Source organism: Scleropages formosus, chromosome 5, assembly GCF_900964775.1.
Source record: "Scleropages formosus chromosome 5, fSclFor1.1, whole genome shotgun sequence".
Classification (NCBI taxonomy): Eukaryota; Metazoa; Chordata; class Actinopteri; order Osteoglossiformes; family Osteoglossidae; genus Scleropages; species Scleropages formosus.
In genome coordinates this window covers 6,417,468-6,435,716 of record NC_041810.1, presented here as the reverse complement: position 1 = coordinate 6,435,716, position 18,249 = coordinate 6,417,468, and the positions used below count along the sequence as shown (strand labels likewise).

The 18,249-nt window shown below is 41.4% G+C and overlaps 1 protein-coding gene across 6 annotated transcripts in view; it reads left to right on the top strand.

The window, feature by feature from the left end:
* The window catches only part of LOC108930782 (brain-enriched guanylate kinase-associated protein-like), a 37,762-nt gene that overhangs the window by 18,146 nt on the left and 1,367 nt on the right, over positions 1–18,249 (top strand). For 4 of the 6 annotated variants that reach the window (XM_029252561.1, XM_029252559.1, XM_029252560.1 and 1 more), the window contains 5 exons: positions 2,249–2,469; positions 6,935–7,096; positions 9,440–9,506; positions 16,040–16,147; positions 17,467–17,550. In XM_029252561.1, coding sequence (XP_029108394.1) covers positions 2,399–2,469; positions 6,935–7,096; positions 9,440–9,506; positions 16,040–16,147; positions 17,467–17,550 — 492 coding nt within the window. In that variant the 5' untranslated portion in view covers positions 2,249–2,398. The remainder of the gene's footprint in view (positions 1–2,248; positions 2,470–6,934; positions 7,097–9,439; positions 9,507–16,039; positions 16,148–17,466; positions 17,551–18,249) is intronic. The other 2 variants (XM_029252556.1, XM_029252562.1) reach the window with 1 other exon arrangement.

The window sequence follows — 18,249 nt, the reverse complement described above, 5'->3', positions numbered from 1 at the left end:
GGTCAATATTTTTTCCTCATTTCACCTTGACATGGAACGTTATTATTTCACACTACTATCTATATGTGTGTATTAGTATTTTAAACAGATCAGAAGACAATGAGGGCCTTTTAAAGTGCAATGAACAATTATAACCTCTGACCAGTGACATCCTCAGAGTGAGATCTGCCAGAAGTTCAAAACCTCTGTATATCTGTAGAAAGACACAAACCTGTCACTCTTTAAGGACAAGATTGAAATGTATGAAATACAAATTATTGTGACTCTCCAAACGGCGACATTAAGAGCCTTGCTGTGAACACTTGAATTATGAATTTTGTAAGAGCGAAACATTTTTCCTTTTTTAAATTGTATTTTTTTCACTTAATTTTTTTTTTTTTTTCGAAAACTGTTTTTTGTGAACATCACCCGTGTTTGCACAAACAGACATTAGTTGCCTTGAAAAAAGACCAAAATAGAGTACTGGAATGAGACTGGATTAATTCAGCTTGCTTCCAGTGTTTGCCACTAGTGTCCTAAATGAGGATCAATAACAAGAGGACAAACGCTGCACATTTATGGGCAACAGTTGGCATTGGATAGGAGTTTGTCCAGACAATGTATTCTTATTTTCAACTATTTTAAATTACTTTTAATGTAGCTTGAAGTTAATAAAAAAAACCTAGAAGTCTTGCAGTATTTTTATTTATTACAGGTACATCTGAGACTTTTACTGGAACTCAGTGAATAAACTGTGTGCATTATTATTGTATTGTGTATATTATGCAGGGGGGCGTGGTGGCGCAGTGGGTCTGGGGTTCGAGTCCTGCTTGGGGTGCCTTGCGACAGACTGGCGTCCTGTCCTGGGTGGGTGTGGGTCCCCTCCCCCTCCAGCCTTACACCCTGTGTTGCCAGGTTAGGCTCTGGTTCCTTGTGTCCCCGAATGGGACAAGCAGTTCAGACTGTGTGTGTGTGTGTGTGTGTGTGTGTGTGTGTGTGTGTGTGTGTGTGTGTGTGTGTATATTTTATGTTTCTCTTACTTTTTTGTGATCAAAGGGATAAATGAGAGCGACGTATGAGGAATATGGCACCATGTTTAATGTATAAAGGGGAAAACAACACATTGTTAAAGAGATTGTGGAGATTACATATTTTCTATAATTTTAAAGTACAATTAATTTTGATGTTGCTTTGAGATCATAAAAGAGTACAGAAATTCTACATCCCGTCCATGATGCTCCCTACCTCACACACGGTGTTACCAGGACACACTCCGGTAACACTGAGACCCAAAATGAGATGAGCAGCTAATGAGGATAGAATAAATCAATGTCTTACCACTTCCTTTTTTTTGTTTTTATTTTAGATTTTATATTTTGCTTTTTCTGAAGTTTTCACAGATCCTAATAGATATGATGGAGTACAGGTGGTCCCCAACATATGATGGGATTACGTTCCAGTAAACCAATTGTAAATCGAAAATATCGTAAGTTGAAAATGCATTTAATTCACGTGACCTACCGAACATCATAGCCTAGCAGATGTGCGATGGCCATTACAGGCTGCTCAGCATCACAAGAAAGTATTGCATCGCATATCGCTTGCCCGGAAAAAAAAAAAAAAAGGAATTCAAAATTCAAAGTACAATTTCTAGCGAATGTGTATCGCCATCGCACCATCGTAAAGCAGAAAAATCCTAAATCGGACCATTGTCGCTCGGGGACCACCTGTAATCCGAATGGAGTTCAAGAATAGTTCAGACAAGCACACTGTTGTACCCTGGTCATACTGATTGGGCCACAAGAAAATTGACTGGAGGGCACAGTGCAGGCATTATATCATGGTAGATGAGGTCCTTCTTGATGCAAAAATCTCATGACTGTCATGTTTCTCAGTGTTTTCATACCTTCAGCAAAACTATTCATTGTGTAGAAAACACCTTGTGCTGTGGTTAAATTAATGTAAAGCTTCTACAGTCTTTTGCCAATTTATGCATGTTGCTGTTATCTTGCTGTTGCCGCAAAGCGCTTTGTTTCACTCGTACATCTATTAGAGCTCTTACTGATTATATTAGAGTCAAGAAAGCATAAGTGTTGAGGACATTAAGCGCTGGTGGTTGTCGTTTGACGGGCCCGTGAGTTTCTGCATGCTTGCATGCACAGCCAACATCTGGTTTCCAAGGTTCCTGAGATGTTTTGCGTTTCTGAAAGGCAGATACTATGAGTTACTTATTGGAGATGCCAAACATATTTTTCTACTTTGTTGGCAGGACAACCGCAGGTATACGACGGTCAGACACCGTACGGAGAACATAACCCCCTTAGAAAAAGGAACTGGGGTGGGGCATAGAACCCAGATTGGACTTCAGCCCCCTGCAAAGAAAATAATCACACATGAACTTAAGCAATAAAGGAAAAACATGAAAAAGATATATATTGGGAAAACAGCACTAAAAAATTCCAGAAACAGTGGCAAACATCAGAAAAAGAGGTAAGAACGATGTAAGCCATCTGTCTTCAGTATCATTCTGTCTGCCTTGTAACTAACGCGCTCCGCCATTGGAGACACCTCACATGTCATCCAAACAGAGCTCCGAAATCTTGTTCCATGTGTGACAATCAGCCGTTACTGTCTTGCCCTCACTTGTAGCTCTTTCCTATTTTATGTTTCACGTGTGGTGTGTTTTGAAAACTGCAGGCATCGGTTGCTTTTCATCGACACGTTGAGCTATTAAATTGCCAAACTACATACAGTTTGTGCTCTGAAAATGAACTAAAACCTTGAGCTTCACAATGTGTTTTGATCATTCTTTCAGGAGGAACCAAATACACCTTTCTCGAGCGTATAGTACAAATCGGCCGAAGATGTTTCTCGTCCTCCACGAGCGACGTGTTGTGTGGTTTTGCCAGGTTCCGAAAGGGAGACGCTCTTTTTAACCGATTCGTTCGCGATTTGCTGTTTTTAAGGGCCGACGTCACTCCTCCTGCGGCGTCCCTCTTGTGGTCCAATTACCTGCGCCATACTAGTCAAGCTGCCTTACGCAGATCTTTCGCACGCACTTGCAGTCACAGTGACACAAATATGCAGATAGGCGCGCATAATCGGACAGACGCGGAGTCGCGGAAATGCAAAGGCGCACCCACACACGCTCAAAAATAAGTGTGCGAGGGTCAGGCTGCATCGCTCTCTATTTATTTTTACATTATCAACCTTGGTTAACAGACAGTTCTCCATATTATTACATCTGCACTTCACCTTCAAAGGGAGTATTATATATATATATGTATAAATATATATATATATATATATATATATATATAAAATGTATATTTATGTATATTAAATTTACATTAATTACATTATTTGTATCATATTCAAATCATTGTGCGTACCCATATTTGTGTCGGATATCATACTTTACGGTCCCTGCGCTGGGGTCCATGCGATGCCTGAATGTTGAGCTAAGCATGAGGAGATGATGCATTTGTTTCCACACACCTTGTCTTCAAACCACCTGTCTCCGAATGAACGATGTTGGTGTCCGTTCCCAGCAGTCTGTACATATTACTGTTTGTTTGTTCATCTGATGGGACTGGGAACTCAGCAGCTCAGTCAGGTCACATGGTTAGAGTCATTTCGTAGGTATGTCACCAAAGATTTGCAGTTATGAGCTGAGGAGTCCAAATGTGCGCAACAAATTCTTGGTGTCTGTATAAGTGAATGTCGGTACTGTGCATACCATTATTCCTAATGGGAAAATGCGCTGAGGAACTGATGAAGTTGCGCATTAAAATGAATAAATCGCAAATGTAAAGGCATTGCGAACAATAAAATGATCACACCAGCATCCTTTTCATTAATATTTGTGATAATAAATATTGCACCGTACTTCCACTTATTATTCATTGCATTTCAGAGCAGTACATTTAATCACAGCCGTCGCTGCTCCTGCTGAATGGTGTCACACTTGTGTCCGTTAATAAAGTTTTTGTTCCAGAGATTTCTGCCACCGGAACCAACGCATTAGTGTATTGAAAAAAATGTCCATATAGAAGACAAGGGTTTGTTATGTGAGTTAAAAAGTATGTATTTTCAGTTATTGCTGTATCACATTTTTACTGTGTAGGATCTCATTCTGTAGAGATCAGCATAACAGAAAATAAATCTATTTTGATTGTGTCTTTGGGTTTTACCGAAGCACGGCAAACATTTTGGGTCACTGACATAGGCAACAGCTAGCAGTGGAAAACAAAATCTCGCAGATGGAACAGGGGGAGAAAAATAAACTTCTGAGGGTCCAAATACCAGTGGCTGCCCACCTCTCATGGAAATTCGACTCTAGTGACAGCGGAACGGTGTGAATATGTTTAGTATAAACACCGAAATGTCTGTCAAGGTAGAGCTAGAGTCTAAGGATTTTGAAACCAATGCCGACCACAGAACCTGGGGGTCGCTGTTGGCACTCGTTAAATCCAGGCAGAAGGTAAGCCGTTGAGGAGCCGACAGTACGCCGGTGCCACCTCAGGCCGCACCGGGGGGAGTGACGATCCGGGATGCCGAGACACCTCGCGCATGTAAAAATTCGGATCAGGTTTTACATCTAGTTTCAATGGCAGGAGCAGAAGGGGTGCGCCTCCATAATTTCGGGTCTCGCTGGTGAAACATTGATGGAGTCATAATTTTAGTATTATTTACAATGTAGTTACCATTAACACTACATCACTAAGTAACCAGTAAGTAGGGAAAAAAATGTACCTGGGGTCTGGAATGAGGATTCAAACAGACCAGTAATTTGCATTCATCTTTACTGATGACCTTTAAAATCCATTTATTAGATGTTATTACGAAGAACTAAGAAAAGCCCAGACTCTGCTGAGCAATGCAGAGACATTTTTAAATCAGTGTAAAAACCATCTAAAATACCATCGTCTATCTTTTAGTTTTTTACATATTTATGATCAACAGGGGATGCGACTCTGTGGCCTTTGGGCTGTTGCGCAGGGACAGGGTGAGGAGACAGTCTGGAAACAATAATGGCTATTATATTAAAGACAAAAAAGCAGAAAATATTCTAATTCATAAGAATAACAAAAAGACAGAACAGAATACGGGAGGATACTGTAGAGGAACCAGTTTTGCAGAGCTCAGCCATCTAAACATTATCTGCTCCATCCTATTTCTAAATCTATATCAGACAGCTTAATCATTTGTACATTTTAATTTAATTTACCCACAGGTATGAGTTATGCACCTGGTTCTCACCTATGCATACCACATTAGAGGAAACTGCAGGAAGGCTGCCTGCCAAGGCTGATGTGCCACGCTTAATGTTGTCAGTTTTATATGAGGAAGATGAACGTTCACCTGTCGTCTCTGAGCATAATAAAAGCTGTTGAGATGTGAAAGGGAGCATCCAGTGCGGAGCGGTTGGATCGTGCCAATATCAGCTCTCCTGCTGCAATGTCCATCCCTAATTGCCTGTGGATGCAGAATCTCTGGTGTCAATCTATGCCCCCCCCCCCTCCTTTTTTTAATCATCTTAATGTTTATTTGACTTGGGCCCTGAAGGCCATGGGAACAGTAGATGACCCAGGGATGCAAAGGTAGTACATGTTGTCTTTACTCTGGAGAACAATGTTGAAAAAAAGGACATTGTAACCAGTTGGGTTAAGAGTCGCAATCCTGATTCCGAAGATTATAACTGAAATTACATCAATAAAGTAATGCAAATTGTGTGCTGTGTTTTATTACTGTAAGTTCAGAATTTAAACAGCATTATTTAATGAGCTGGGTGGCATAGTAGTTAATGACTTGGCATTGCCTTACAGCTCCAAGGTTGAGAGTATAAATCTGGCCCCATATGAGTTATGAAATATTCAAGTGGAAAATGCAAGCAGTCTTCAAGGCCGATGGAAACACAGTGAGAGCCTAAGGCATAGTAGAGGCTCTCAGCTGCTTTCTGTTCATGCTTTTTCCTTCTTTGGCTTCCCACTTTACTGTACTCTTCAGCGTGAAGGGAAGGGGACACCTATGTATACTGAGCATCCAAGTACTCCTTGTACCCATGTTGGGTTTTTTTTTTTTTTTTTTTTTTTTTTTTTGATGTACTGGCATTTCTTCCCAAGATACTAACAGCGCTCATTCACTTTTGATAACCACTTGTCCGGGTCAGGGTCATAGCAACCCAGAGCCACTGGGTTCAACGGGGGGAAAACCCTAAATGGGATACCAGTCTATTGTAGGGTAGCCACACACACTCATTCATCCATTTACATGTGACGGACAATTTAGTGTCCATGTCATCTAAACTGCATGCTTTTGGAGTGTGGGAGGAAACCAGAGAACCCAGACAAAACCCATCCAAACGGGAGAACGTGCAAATGCTACGGAGATTGATCCAGTTTTGAACCTACATCCTGGAGCTACCTGCTGCACCATTGTGCCACCTGGTACCAAATTCATGATCAGATGAACTGACAGCTCTGAATTGCCCTTATTGTACATCATTGTTAGGAAATATATAATTGAGGTAGTGGTTGTCCTGCAGTGCGGCATGACGGTGGCCCCATAGTAATAATTTGACTTTCCGAAAAATAGCATTAATTAGTCTCCTGCTCTCATCGCCATGAACACATTCTCTCTCCGCGGATATGTTTTTAAAGGAGCATAACAACACACTGCTCCACCATACATAGAAGGATGTAGCTTGAAACCTCAGTTCCCTCTGTTCGGCAAAATCATCCATGCGGCAATTCTCACAAATAACTGGCAAGCTACAAAATATGTTCATAGGATTTTTAATCCCTTTTTTTTCTACAAGTGCTTGTGTGTGGAGACTCAAAATTAGGGCATGAGTTCCATGGCCATCATTCATCACTCTTAAAGCTATGGTGCTTTCGGTGCTTCTGCAACAAGATGACGGACCTGTGTACATCTCTACGTCTGTGGTCTGCAGTTTCCTGCAGGAGCAGAAGGAAGACCTGCGCAAGCGGCTGTCCTACACCACACACAAGCTGGAGCGGCTGGAGACAGAGTTTGATTCTACCAGGCAGTACCTGGAGACTGAGCTGCGGCGAGCTCAGGAGGAGCTGGAGAAGTTCATCGATAAATTACGCCGGTAAGCGCTGAACCTGCTCGTAATTTTTAACATCATCAGGAGGACCAGGAGGAGACTGCCTTAGCAGTGTCAATTGTCTTGGACTTGGCCCTCGGCTTCCTTTGTGCCTCTTACCCAGAAATGAGAGGACCCAGAAGGTCCTGACACAGGGGTTGACAATGTGACCTCTTATGCCATGAATGAGAAATATTAACAGAAATTAACCATATCGCAGAATATCAGTTGAGCGCCGTCATTATAAATGAAAACAGCAATTCTTTTTCTACATTTTACTTAAACGTAAAGGAAGCACCTTCTGATCTAACCACTCCCAGCCGAGCATCATAAAGATCCTTTTAATCTGTACATAATATTTTGACTTCGGTATTTTTTCTTCTTTCTGATCTGTTATGCCTGTCGTTCAAAATGTAAAGTTCTAATTTAAAAAGAAAATGTTGCAATTATTAAAGACACACCTTTTTCAGACTGAATATTTCTAGCGAAAATTAAATGGGAAAACCGCATTCCACCAGCCCTGACGTTACACTGTGTATGGCTCACACTGATTCAGACAGAATTCATGTTCTGCTTACAGAGGCATTGTGACCAAAATATCAGTCATGAAATATTCAGGTGGAAAATTCATGCAGCCTTCAAGGCCACAGAGACGGAAGGGGATCCTAAAGCATGGAGGCAGCTGTCTACTACTTCCCACTCATACTTCTCCTTTTCCTTCCCTTCTTTCACTCCCTTCGCTGAAGACTTCTACCCTTACGTAGAAAGGTCCACACATTCTGGCTACCAGTGTAATTGAAAAGATATTTTTAAGCAGAGGCTGAGCTGTTTTCATGGCAATGCAACTGGGAGCAGCAATGCGCTCATCATTAAAACTGGTCTCTCTCATGCGCAGCTGTGGCTTGCAGACTAGAGGTGGAATTCAGAGAATCAGTAGCCCTTGGGGATGAGTTTTCTTCCTGGCTTCTGTTAGTAAATCCTCTCTCACCGCGGTAACAGCTCCTAGACCTCTCCCAACGACCGAGACTCAGTGACACGCAGCACCAGTTTGTGCACGCAAAGCGGATACAGCATTCAGGATATGTTCGCTTTAGAAGTGCGAGAACGTGAAAGAGACAGTAATCAATAACTAGTAGTCATAATAAAGGCAAAAGGTCAAATTATGAGCCAAACTTTCATAGCCTGCACATATTGATTATCTTGTATTTTCTCAATAAGCATAAAAATATACCACCCTTATGTTACTTGGATGCATTCACGTGCCACATTAATCGTACCGGATGTCAAGTAATTAGCTACTTTTACTTTTGTGATTTATTACTGCTGTTGGTTTGCTTACCTGAAATGCATGTCCAAAGCACTTCCAGTTTTAACTGTTTATATAGGTCAATATATATTTTATTTGCATTCCTTCTGCTGCTGTTGTTCTGAGGAGTGCTACACAATATTTTATTGTACTGCATACAATGACAATAAAATGTCTTATCTTATCTTATCTATATGCAGTACTGTGCAAAAGTCTTAGGCACTTAGATGTTTCACAAAAATATTTGTTTTAGATGGTTATTTAATCTCTTCTGCATTAGTGTCAATGGGAAAGAGCATATTTTAGATTTCCAAGCATTCCTTTTGCAAAAAGTTGCAGTATTACTGTAAGGGTTGTATATGCCGTTAAAGAAAGAAAGTATACACACAGTCTGAAACCGCTTGTCTCAAGCAGGGTCGTGACAAACCAGAGCCTAACCCAGCAACAGGGCGCAAGGCTGGAGGGGGAGGGGACACACCCAGGACGGGACGCCAGTCCGTCGCAAGGCACCCCAAGCAGGACTCGAACCCCAGACCCGCCAGAGAGTGGGACCCGGGCCAAACCCGCTGCGACCCTACTCAGAACAAGTGGTTGTTAACGACTGATGGTTACTAAGCTTTGTAGGAAGTTTATTAAGGAGCATTATTTTTGGAATCATTCTCACTTTACAGCTTTTTTCCCTGACCAAGTGCCTAAAACTTTTACACAATACTGTATAAACTGGATAAATACAAGAATTTGTATCATGTCGGAGGAGGGCGTGGGGGTGCGGCGGGTTTGGCCCATGCCTGCTCTTTGGCGGGTCTGGGGTTCGAGTCCTGCTTGTGGTGCTTTGGGATGGACTGGTGTGCTGTCCTGGGTATGTCCCCTCACCCTCCAGCCTTGCGTCTTCTGTTATTTGTGTGTGTGTCGTGCCGGAACATTAACTAGCAAATCCATCTCCTTAAACACTATGCTACCATATTTCCATGTAGATATTTTTTATTATAAGGTATATATTCCATGTTTATTCTGAGTGACACTTGCCAGACTCTTTCTTCCAGCATACAAAGTAGCTATGCCGCACTGCAGAGGATCAACCAGGACCTGGAAGACAAGATCCAAAGGACGGTATGTACCCCTTTCACCATTTGTAGTAAGCTCTGGAATCCAGACTGGAAACCCACTGCACCTCACTAACAAGTGTTGCCTCTGGTCCCCCAGTCATGGGGAACAGTCATGTTTCACTTTTCAAACACCAGCAACCCAGCTTCAAAGTGCAATCCGTTTTCTTGCATATGACTCAAGCAGTGTGGGACTCCAGCATTACATACCAGTGCACATAGAATAACAGTCATTTCCTTGTGTGTTTGAAAACACAAACTATTTAATTTCATTCTCCTTTAGATATCAGTGTCCAGTGATGAGTCCAATACATCCCCACTTAGTTGCCGGTCCACAGCGACCTGTGCGGTCCGCTTGTATGTCGATGGAAGCGAACGGGTCCCTTCCTTTATAGATGCTCCTGTGTCTTTGCAGAGTAAACTGGCAGAAGACCAAATACCTTGTCTCAGTCTTTTATTCTGCTCTGCTGTGTCCATATTGTCCAGCTTCACAGTATAGTTTCTGTGAAGCATCAAGTATATTTAACAGCTGTACAGTGTTTCACTGTTGTTTTTTTAGGATGTTGAAAACCAGCAAAAATATGAAACCGTTACGTTTATTTGTTATCAAATTTATGTGTTATTGCCTGTCTGTGCTATAAGTCTATCAGCATTTTTTTTTTTATTAAGCTAGTGATGACTAAGGGGGGCGCAGTGGGTTTGACCGGGTCCTGCTCTCCGGTGGGTCTGGGGTTTGAGTCCTGCTTGGGGTGCCTTGCACTGGAGTGGCATCCTGTCCTGGGTGTGTCCCCTCCTCCTCCAGCCAGGCTCCGGCTCCCCGCGACCCCATATGGGACAAGCGGTTTCAGATGATGTGTAGTGATGACTACCACAAGCTTCAAAGCCAACTGAGGTTTCGCAAGTTATAATATCGCTTAATATTATTTCATCGACTTGCTAACAGTTTTATCCGAAATAATTTTTAATTTAGCTTTTCTTAATGGATATTATTGCAGCATTTTGCATTACATATTACGCTGAAGAGTGTCTCAGCCCCGGAACTGGAACCAACAACAGCCACGTAACAAACAGTGGCTCTAAACAAAGTCTGCCACATCCCCACTGAAATACACGAAAGACCTGCTCGGAAATAAACTCCCGAATCATGACTTTTACGCTCTGTAACAGTACTCAAGCCGTAAGGCCCCTCTTTTATGTTCCATGTAATCATAACAAATGCATTTCACTCAGCTGCTGTCTGGTCCTTTGACCAGGGAGATAATCGCAGTGTCACAATGTGCCTTAACCGTACAGCAGTGTGCAGTTGAGGGCACTTTCCAACACTTAAGCCTTGTGTTCTCAGGAGGCAGCGCTCTTATGACTGAGATAGCAGTTAAAAGTGTCTTGTTATCTTTCTGCAGCAACACTGAGGTTGGGTATATTCACAAGCTGTCATTTAAATGAGAAGCCACCAGCCACAGTAGTGGTTCACAGCACCCTGTCACTTTAATTTAATCTGTTGCTAATGGTCGGGTCTTATGATATAAAACACCCACACAGAGACAGCATGCTTCATGTTTCACACCCAGGCAAAAGCACACTTTCTCTAACAAGGTTAAAGAGCCCTGCATTTTTTCATCTCTAATTATAGGTGTTAAAAGGTTTTTTTTTTTTAAATTGACCTTCACATGCATGGAGCATGCTACTATTGGAGAACATATATTTGTTTACTATATTTTTGCAACATTTTTCATCCTTTATCTTTTTCTTTCTTGCATTTATATGTTTTATTCATACAGAACATGGTTTTCTTACACAGTCCGTATGTAGCTGTATAATCTGATTCTTGTAATTCTGCACTGGAAATAACTGCTATGGTTTTTTCATTAGCTTCCTCTGTCCCAACATGACATTACATTATACACACACATTTTCAGAACCGCTTGTCCCATACGGGGTTGCGGGGAACCGGAGCCTACCCGGTAACACAGGGCGTAAGGCCGGAGGGGACGCCAGTCCGTCGCAAGGCACCCCAAGAGGGACTCGAACCCCGGACCCACCGGAGAGCAAGACTGTGGTCCAACCCACTGCGCCACCGCACCCCCCTACATTATACTTCAAACATAATTATTTATGTATTAGCAGGTGGGAGTGTAAAATTTCTAAGAAGGAAAGAGACGGACTATCACTGTGGGGCAATGGAAAACAGTGCTGCCTCACAGGTCCTGGGTTGATCAAGTGCAGGTTCAATCCCAGTTTAATCTGTGTGGATTTTGCATGTCTTTCCTGTGTCTGTGTGGGTTTCCTCCCATAGTTCCAACACATATTCTTCATGCGAATTGATTATACTAAATAACCTGTACTGTGTGTATGGCTGTGGCCACCCTGTGATAGACTGGCATCCTGTCCGGGGTGTACCACTCCCAGTTTGGGCCTAGCTGTTGTGGGATAGCCTCAGGATCCCTATGACCCTGACAAAAATAAACAGTTGATGAATGTGAATTGAGAAGGTCTGTAAGTCTCACCCCCTACAAACAATTATGTGGTTTTAGGCAGATGATAGAGTTACACCTCCTGTTGTCGCTGTAATTATTACTCATTGGGCATGACAAAAACTAGAATTTGTGCTATTTTCCTGCGTAAGATAATATCAATTGTTTTTCCCAGGTAGTGACCCAGGCCCCCAGCAACATCCGAGGGACCTCAAATCAGGCTTATTCTTTTGTGCTCTGCTTGTGTAGATTAGTGCCATTTAATGTGTCATTCTCTCTTTTACTTTTAGAAATGTTATTGACTATTTATTTGACATGTCACATCCCCCGGTCCCCACTACAGCTTTTCTGGGTCTCTCTGCTGTATTGAACTCTTAGGAGCCAGACCTGGGGGTGGCATTTGGTGGCAAGTGCCTAGTGATCAGGCAATATCCTCCTGATACATGACTTATACTGTAGTTAGTTTTATACTGAAGAGACTGGGTTAATAAACTGCTTGATAAAATATCTCTCTCCATGTGTTGCCTATATTAAAAGGAAAGAGTGAAACCTCCACCTTTTGAACCCTTCTTGGGTATTAGTGGTTATTGTTTCCAGGGTAGAGGTTAATACACTAGATTTGGCCAGAAAATAGCAAGAATGACATCACTGAGGGACACACGTGTATCTGTCCCAAAAATATAACATACAAGCATCTAATACAAGTAATTGTACATAGAAAATGCAAGATGTCAAAGTAATAACTACAAAAGTCCAGTTGTACTGAATAATACATATTGATAAATTATACATTCTCATAAACCATTGTCATTTTTCATTGAATGGGATTCTATTACATGAGGGCTTAGCGTGGTAGATGACAGTGGGTCATGGGATAACTGTGTGAGAGACACTGCTATGAAATGTAGATCAGTTTGCTTTCCCAGACTACATTTGAAAGACTTCAGTGCCACTTCAGTTGAAAACATCTCAGTTATTTTGCTTATTTATGACAGTACAAGAGGTTTGCAGTGATGTTCTCTAAAATACTGAACATCAGGCTGCATAGGTCTGATAACTGAAATTACATGAAGTCAGAAAAGCCCAGAGCATATGAATTATGTCAAATCACAGGTTGTGCGCTACCTGCCACAGTTCTTGAAGTAAGCACCAAAAGATTTTTTTCCCCAAAAACAGCTTTGGAGTGGATTCTTTCTATACTGTTGCTCATGATCATTAACCCCTTGTCCAAATCAGGGTCACTGTAGTCCAGAGTCTATTCCAGAAGCACAGGGTAGATGGCTAAACAGGGCACACACTAGACAAGTCCATCAGTGGAGAGGCATACATTTATTCATTTAGCAGATTCTTTTCTCCGAAGCAACTTACAATGGTAGCCTCCCTATAATTACTAACCCATTTAGACAGCTAGATTATTTTTTTGAAGAAATTTAGGGTAAGCATCTTGCTCAAGGGCACTACAACCAGAGGTGGGGAGCAAACCTGCAACCTTTGGGTCCCAAGGCAGTAGCACTAACCACTATGCTACCAGCTGTCCCCACACACATACCCTAAAGGTCACTTTGAGTTACCAAAACATCTGAAACGCATGTCTTTGGACTACGTGAGGAATCCAGAGTACCAAACCCACACAGAAAAAAATGAGAGAACATGCAAACACCACACACAGTGAGCTGGATTTAAACCTATGTTTATTCTGGGAATGTGATGAGATACAAGTTTACTGGGCTGGGGTACATGCAACCATGCAAACACATTAACAAAATATTTGATTTCTTGCCATTTATTTTCTAAATCACAATCCACATTTCTTTTTTGACAAGGCTTTGGTATGTAGGATAGTTATTCTTATATAGCTGGCAAGAAAATGTATTTTAATGTTGTGGTCTACACCAGAAGTTAATTCTATAAATGCAGTATGTGGAGGACCGAAGTGTTAAAATTTGTTCTGTCTGAAAAATTGATATTTGACGTGAATGACAATTTTAAGGAATTACGAAATTTCACCCTTGTGACAGCTATTAGGAAGTGCTACGTGATCCTACCGACTGCCCTTTCGCCAGATATCTATATATAAGGCCATGGTGGCATTCGAAATGAAAAACTGTGGCTTTTGAGAACTGACAATCAAAGCAGATAGTTTCATGTGAAGGAAAAATCTAAATACAACATTCTGTTTAATTTAAGTGGTACTGGTAAGGGCCTTAAACCAGATGCTTGCACCATAATTCCAACTGAGTCTTATAGCCCAACAACTAGGATCAACATAGCAATCATATCATACCAAGAAGTGCAGAAGAGCACCATTGGTATCTGTCTGCTATTTGAAGGCAAAATGTTGGCAGTATTGCTGGCATCGGCGATTATGGGATGGATGGTGTAAATGAGTTAATAGTGTCCTATCTAGCTATTGCCTAAACACAATTCGTAGGGCTTTAAGCAATGTCCCTTACAATTTTTAACCGACTGTCAGCACAATGAACTATTTTCTGCAACACAATAAAAATTACATGACTGTAAAAGGAAACAGCATGAGAAAGAACAGCAAGATAAAGACAATGACGGTATGTGTGCATGTTGGAACCGTGTGCAAGCACACAAGAGCACCCAGCTTAGAGGGAACATTTTAAAGTGCTTAGAAATTGCCAACTAGAACTGTGAGTGATGCTCCAGACTTCTTCATGAACTGTCTCTTATGACTGTGTGTGACGTATGGAATATGAAGAGAAAGCACCTTACTTTAGTGGAGTACTGAGAAGGAGCTCACACTTTGTGCTATAGCCATCAACAGCAGAGTGGGCAGGGTTATGAAAAACTGAATTTTGGTATGGAGGATTGGAGGGGGAAGGATTTCCTCTGTTTTCCCACAGCTCTGCAGTCATCCTCCTTGTTACTCTGTACTTGTTTATATATATTATGGCTACTGTAATGTTGTATATTCACCAATATACACCATCATGTAATTGTCAGATTAATAACATTTGCACACCTTTAATGGATTTGCAGAAAAATTGTGACAAAATCTGAAAAAAGAAGAAAAAAAAGAATCTGAAAATCTGTGAGTTGTCATCCTGTTGCCATGGAGACGAGGAGAGCTGTTTTCCCTGTAATTAGGTTAAATCTGATTGGTTTAGTGGGCTCTTTTGAACTCCCTGCTTTAATCACAATGTGCCTCCACCGGGGTGCCATGAGCAGTGTCAACAAAGCAAACGCCATTATAGGACATAACACATCTTCATTTTTTTCATCTTGTGAAGTTATTGTCATGTGGGTAACTGCATGAATTACATTGGGGACAAAAAGACTTTAAACTATAATGCTCGGAAAGCCACCTGATCATAGCAGACATTATCTGAGTATAAGATAACTTTACCTCAGTATACTCAGAGTTCCTCTATGAATTAAAAGAATAACAATATGTCTCTTTGGCATTAACATTAGTATTGCCATGTATACAGTACCCAGTAGTCTCATAATAACTTGCACTGCAGTTACAACTATTATTCACAAAGCTCCCAGTCAGAAGTAAAGTGTTAGATTCAGGGGAAATAAATCCTTTATATAGCTACGTTTTTCAGTAACTTTTGACCTACCATGGTAACAGAAAGTCATCACCATGGACAGGGGGTGGAGGGGCTTGTAGTACAAGAGACAGCATGAAGAGAAGCGTGCAGTGAGGTTCATGGACAGGGTTCTACTGGCTACTTCTTGATTCGACATGAATTATGGCATTTTACAATGGTGCCCTGCAACCAGTTACAGAATGATAGCAAGTCCATTGTAGATATGCTTCCTTTGCAGGATGCAGATTTGCAACAAAAAGGCCCAATTAACCTGCCAAATCTTTCCAGCGAATACACAATAGCAGGATAATTCACAACGATGATTAAGATGTCGGGACTGCGCTGATTTTTTCTCTTCACCCTGCACATGAAATTGAGGGTTCCTGCTCAGGGTCCATGACCCAAATCGTATTATACATATTGATGTGTCTGTATCTTCTGTGTTAAAGTCTCTGTGGCCTTTGTACACTCATGGATATTGCCCTCTGCCTGTGTCGTCCCCCCAGTCTCAACACCATGATGAGGAGAAAAGAGCCCTCAGCAGAGAAATCATTGTCCTCAACAACCACCTCATAGAAGCCAAAATGACCATCCAAAAACTCCGTGAGGACAATGTAAGTCACATCATATGAAGACGTTCCATGTCCTCTATTTAAGGATTTAAGGTCAAACTGAAGCATTAGGTCAATAAAAGTTACCACGATATGGGTGCACTGCACCCTTTTGCACAAGACACAAAATTGCTCGGAAAGCTGTGCACTTTTTGTCACAAACAAATCTTATTGTCTATTGACTAAAGGCCATGAGTCTCTTCAGTCACTGGTGGCCATAAGTCTCAGGAGAAGTTGGTTCTTCTTGTCATATGTCCCTCATCAGTTCTTCCGCAGTTGATGCTGCTACTGATTTCAGGAAAAGCTCCCATTTCTTTTTTCATACCCTCTTTCCTCATTAGACAATCTGAACTCCCACGTTTACAGCAACTATGTTTTGGAAAAGTGTCTGTCCATTAAGCAAAGTTCAAGAGGAAAGAGCCTCGGCTTTGTTGATGTTTCGCCAGTTTAGTGTTGACACTCGGCTGGTAAGTGGCTGCATATTGTTGGCCAAGCCCTTTGCTCAGATGATGGGACACAGTGAACACACCGGCAGCTTAAGGCATGAGTCATATTCATGGTTCGCTGGTAAGCTGAGCACTTGAACTTTCAGACACAACCACTGGAAATTTTCTCAAGCAGATGAAGTTGTGACACAAACACTTGTTTATGTATTGGATGCATGCTGTAAAGCAATTTGATTTCAGATCAACTTCAAAAAACCTACAAACCTCCCCCTAATACATTCAAGTACAGGTGGTCCCTGATTTACGATGGGCTTACGTTCCGCGAAACCCATCATAAGTCGAAAGCATAGTGAGTCGAAAATACATTTAATACACCTAATACACACCTCTGCGTGACAGACTGGGAGATGCGGATCGCTGCTGCTGCCCAGAATCACGAGAGTATCGCTCCACATATGACTTGCCCAGGAAAAAAAAATCAAAATTCAAAGTACGGTTTCTACTAAATGTCTATTGCCAGCTCGTCATCGTAAAGTCAAAAAAATCGTAAGTCGATCCATCATAAATCGTAAATTGGAGACAACCTGTATTAATAGCCTGCATATCTGTGTGAGAGCACTACTGTGTCTTTTTCTTTTTTCTTTCAAAAAAATCTCAGATTCCTCATAGGTCATTTGTCTGTCATGCAGATTACATTTTCTTAATTAAACTAATTACAGAAAATGTCAGTCATGAAGAACCATTGTGATGAAGAGGATTGTATCTGCTCACTGAAAACATCATTCATGGCACACAGCTGGTCATGATGTAGAAATGGCAATGAGTAATTCTTCATAAGCCGATGGCAGCACCAATATTGACCTATGCTTTCTCTAGGACCTGTACAGGAAGGACTGTAACCTGGCCGCCCAGCTTCTCCAATGTAACAAGTCCCACTACCGAGCCCACGAACTGTCCGAGGTGATCCTCCGATGCTACGTTCATTAGGTTCTGAACACAAATCACAAAATTCTCCTAAATAATGGTAATAGAGAAGTCACTGTCAAAGTGAATTATGCCATTTGCTCTGAATAATTTAGCCGCCAAGCAAGTGGATACTGGAAAAAAATTTGATACCGAGCCACATGCATCTAATCTCCCATTGAGCTGTTACTCATACGAATTTATGTAGTCAGCGTGAAGTATCTATGCTTTTAGCAAGTCTCCCTTTACCATGAAGATGTTGACGGGATCTGGCTCTAACCATAACACAGACATCAAACTAGGACATATTACCCTTGCCCCAAGCGTATGTTTTTTTTTTTTTTTCGTCCCAAGCTACAAGCTGTTTTCTGTTCTTTGTTGAACACTTTCATTACTGAATCCAGGAACTGTTCCAGGAGTTGATCCTATGAAAAGGGAAATTTCACATAGCAACTAGGTGTGAATCATTTTAATCTCATTCAAAGGGTGAGAATTAAGGAACTTGACTTAAAGAGTTGTTACATACATCTCAAAAATATGCTAAAATCTGCAAAAATATTTAATAGTTAACAGATTTGTAACAAGTAACGAGAAACAGACACTAGCAGGAAACTAGTGGAGTTTGGGGTTTGTTAAGATATTTGGTATTGACTATTTAGTTGAGCATGCCTTCAAAGTTCTTTAATTTTTGTCTCC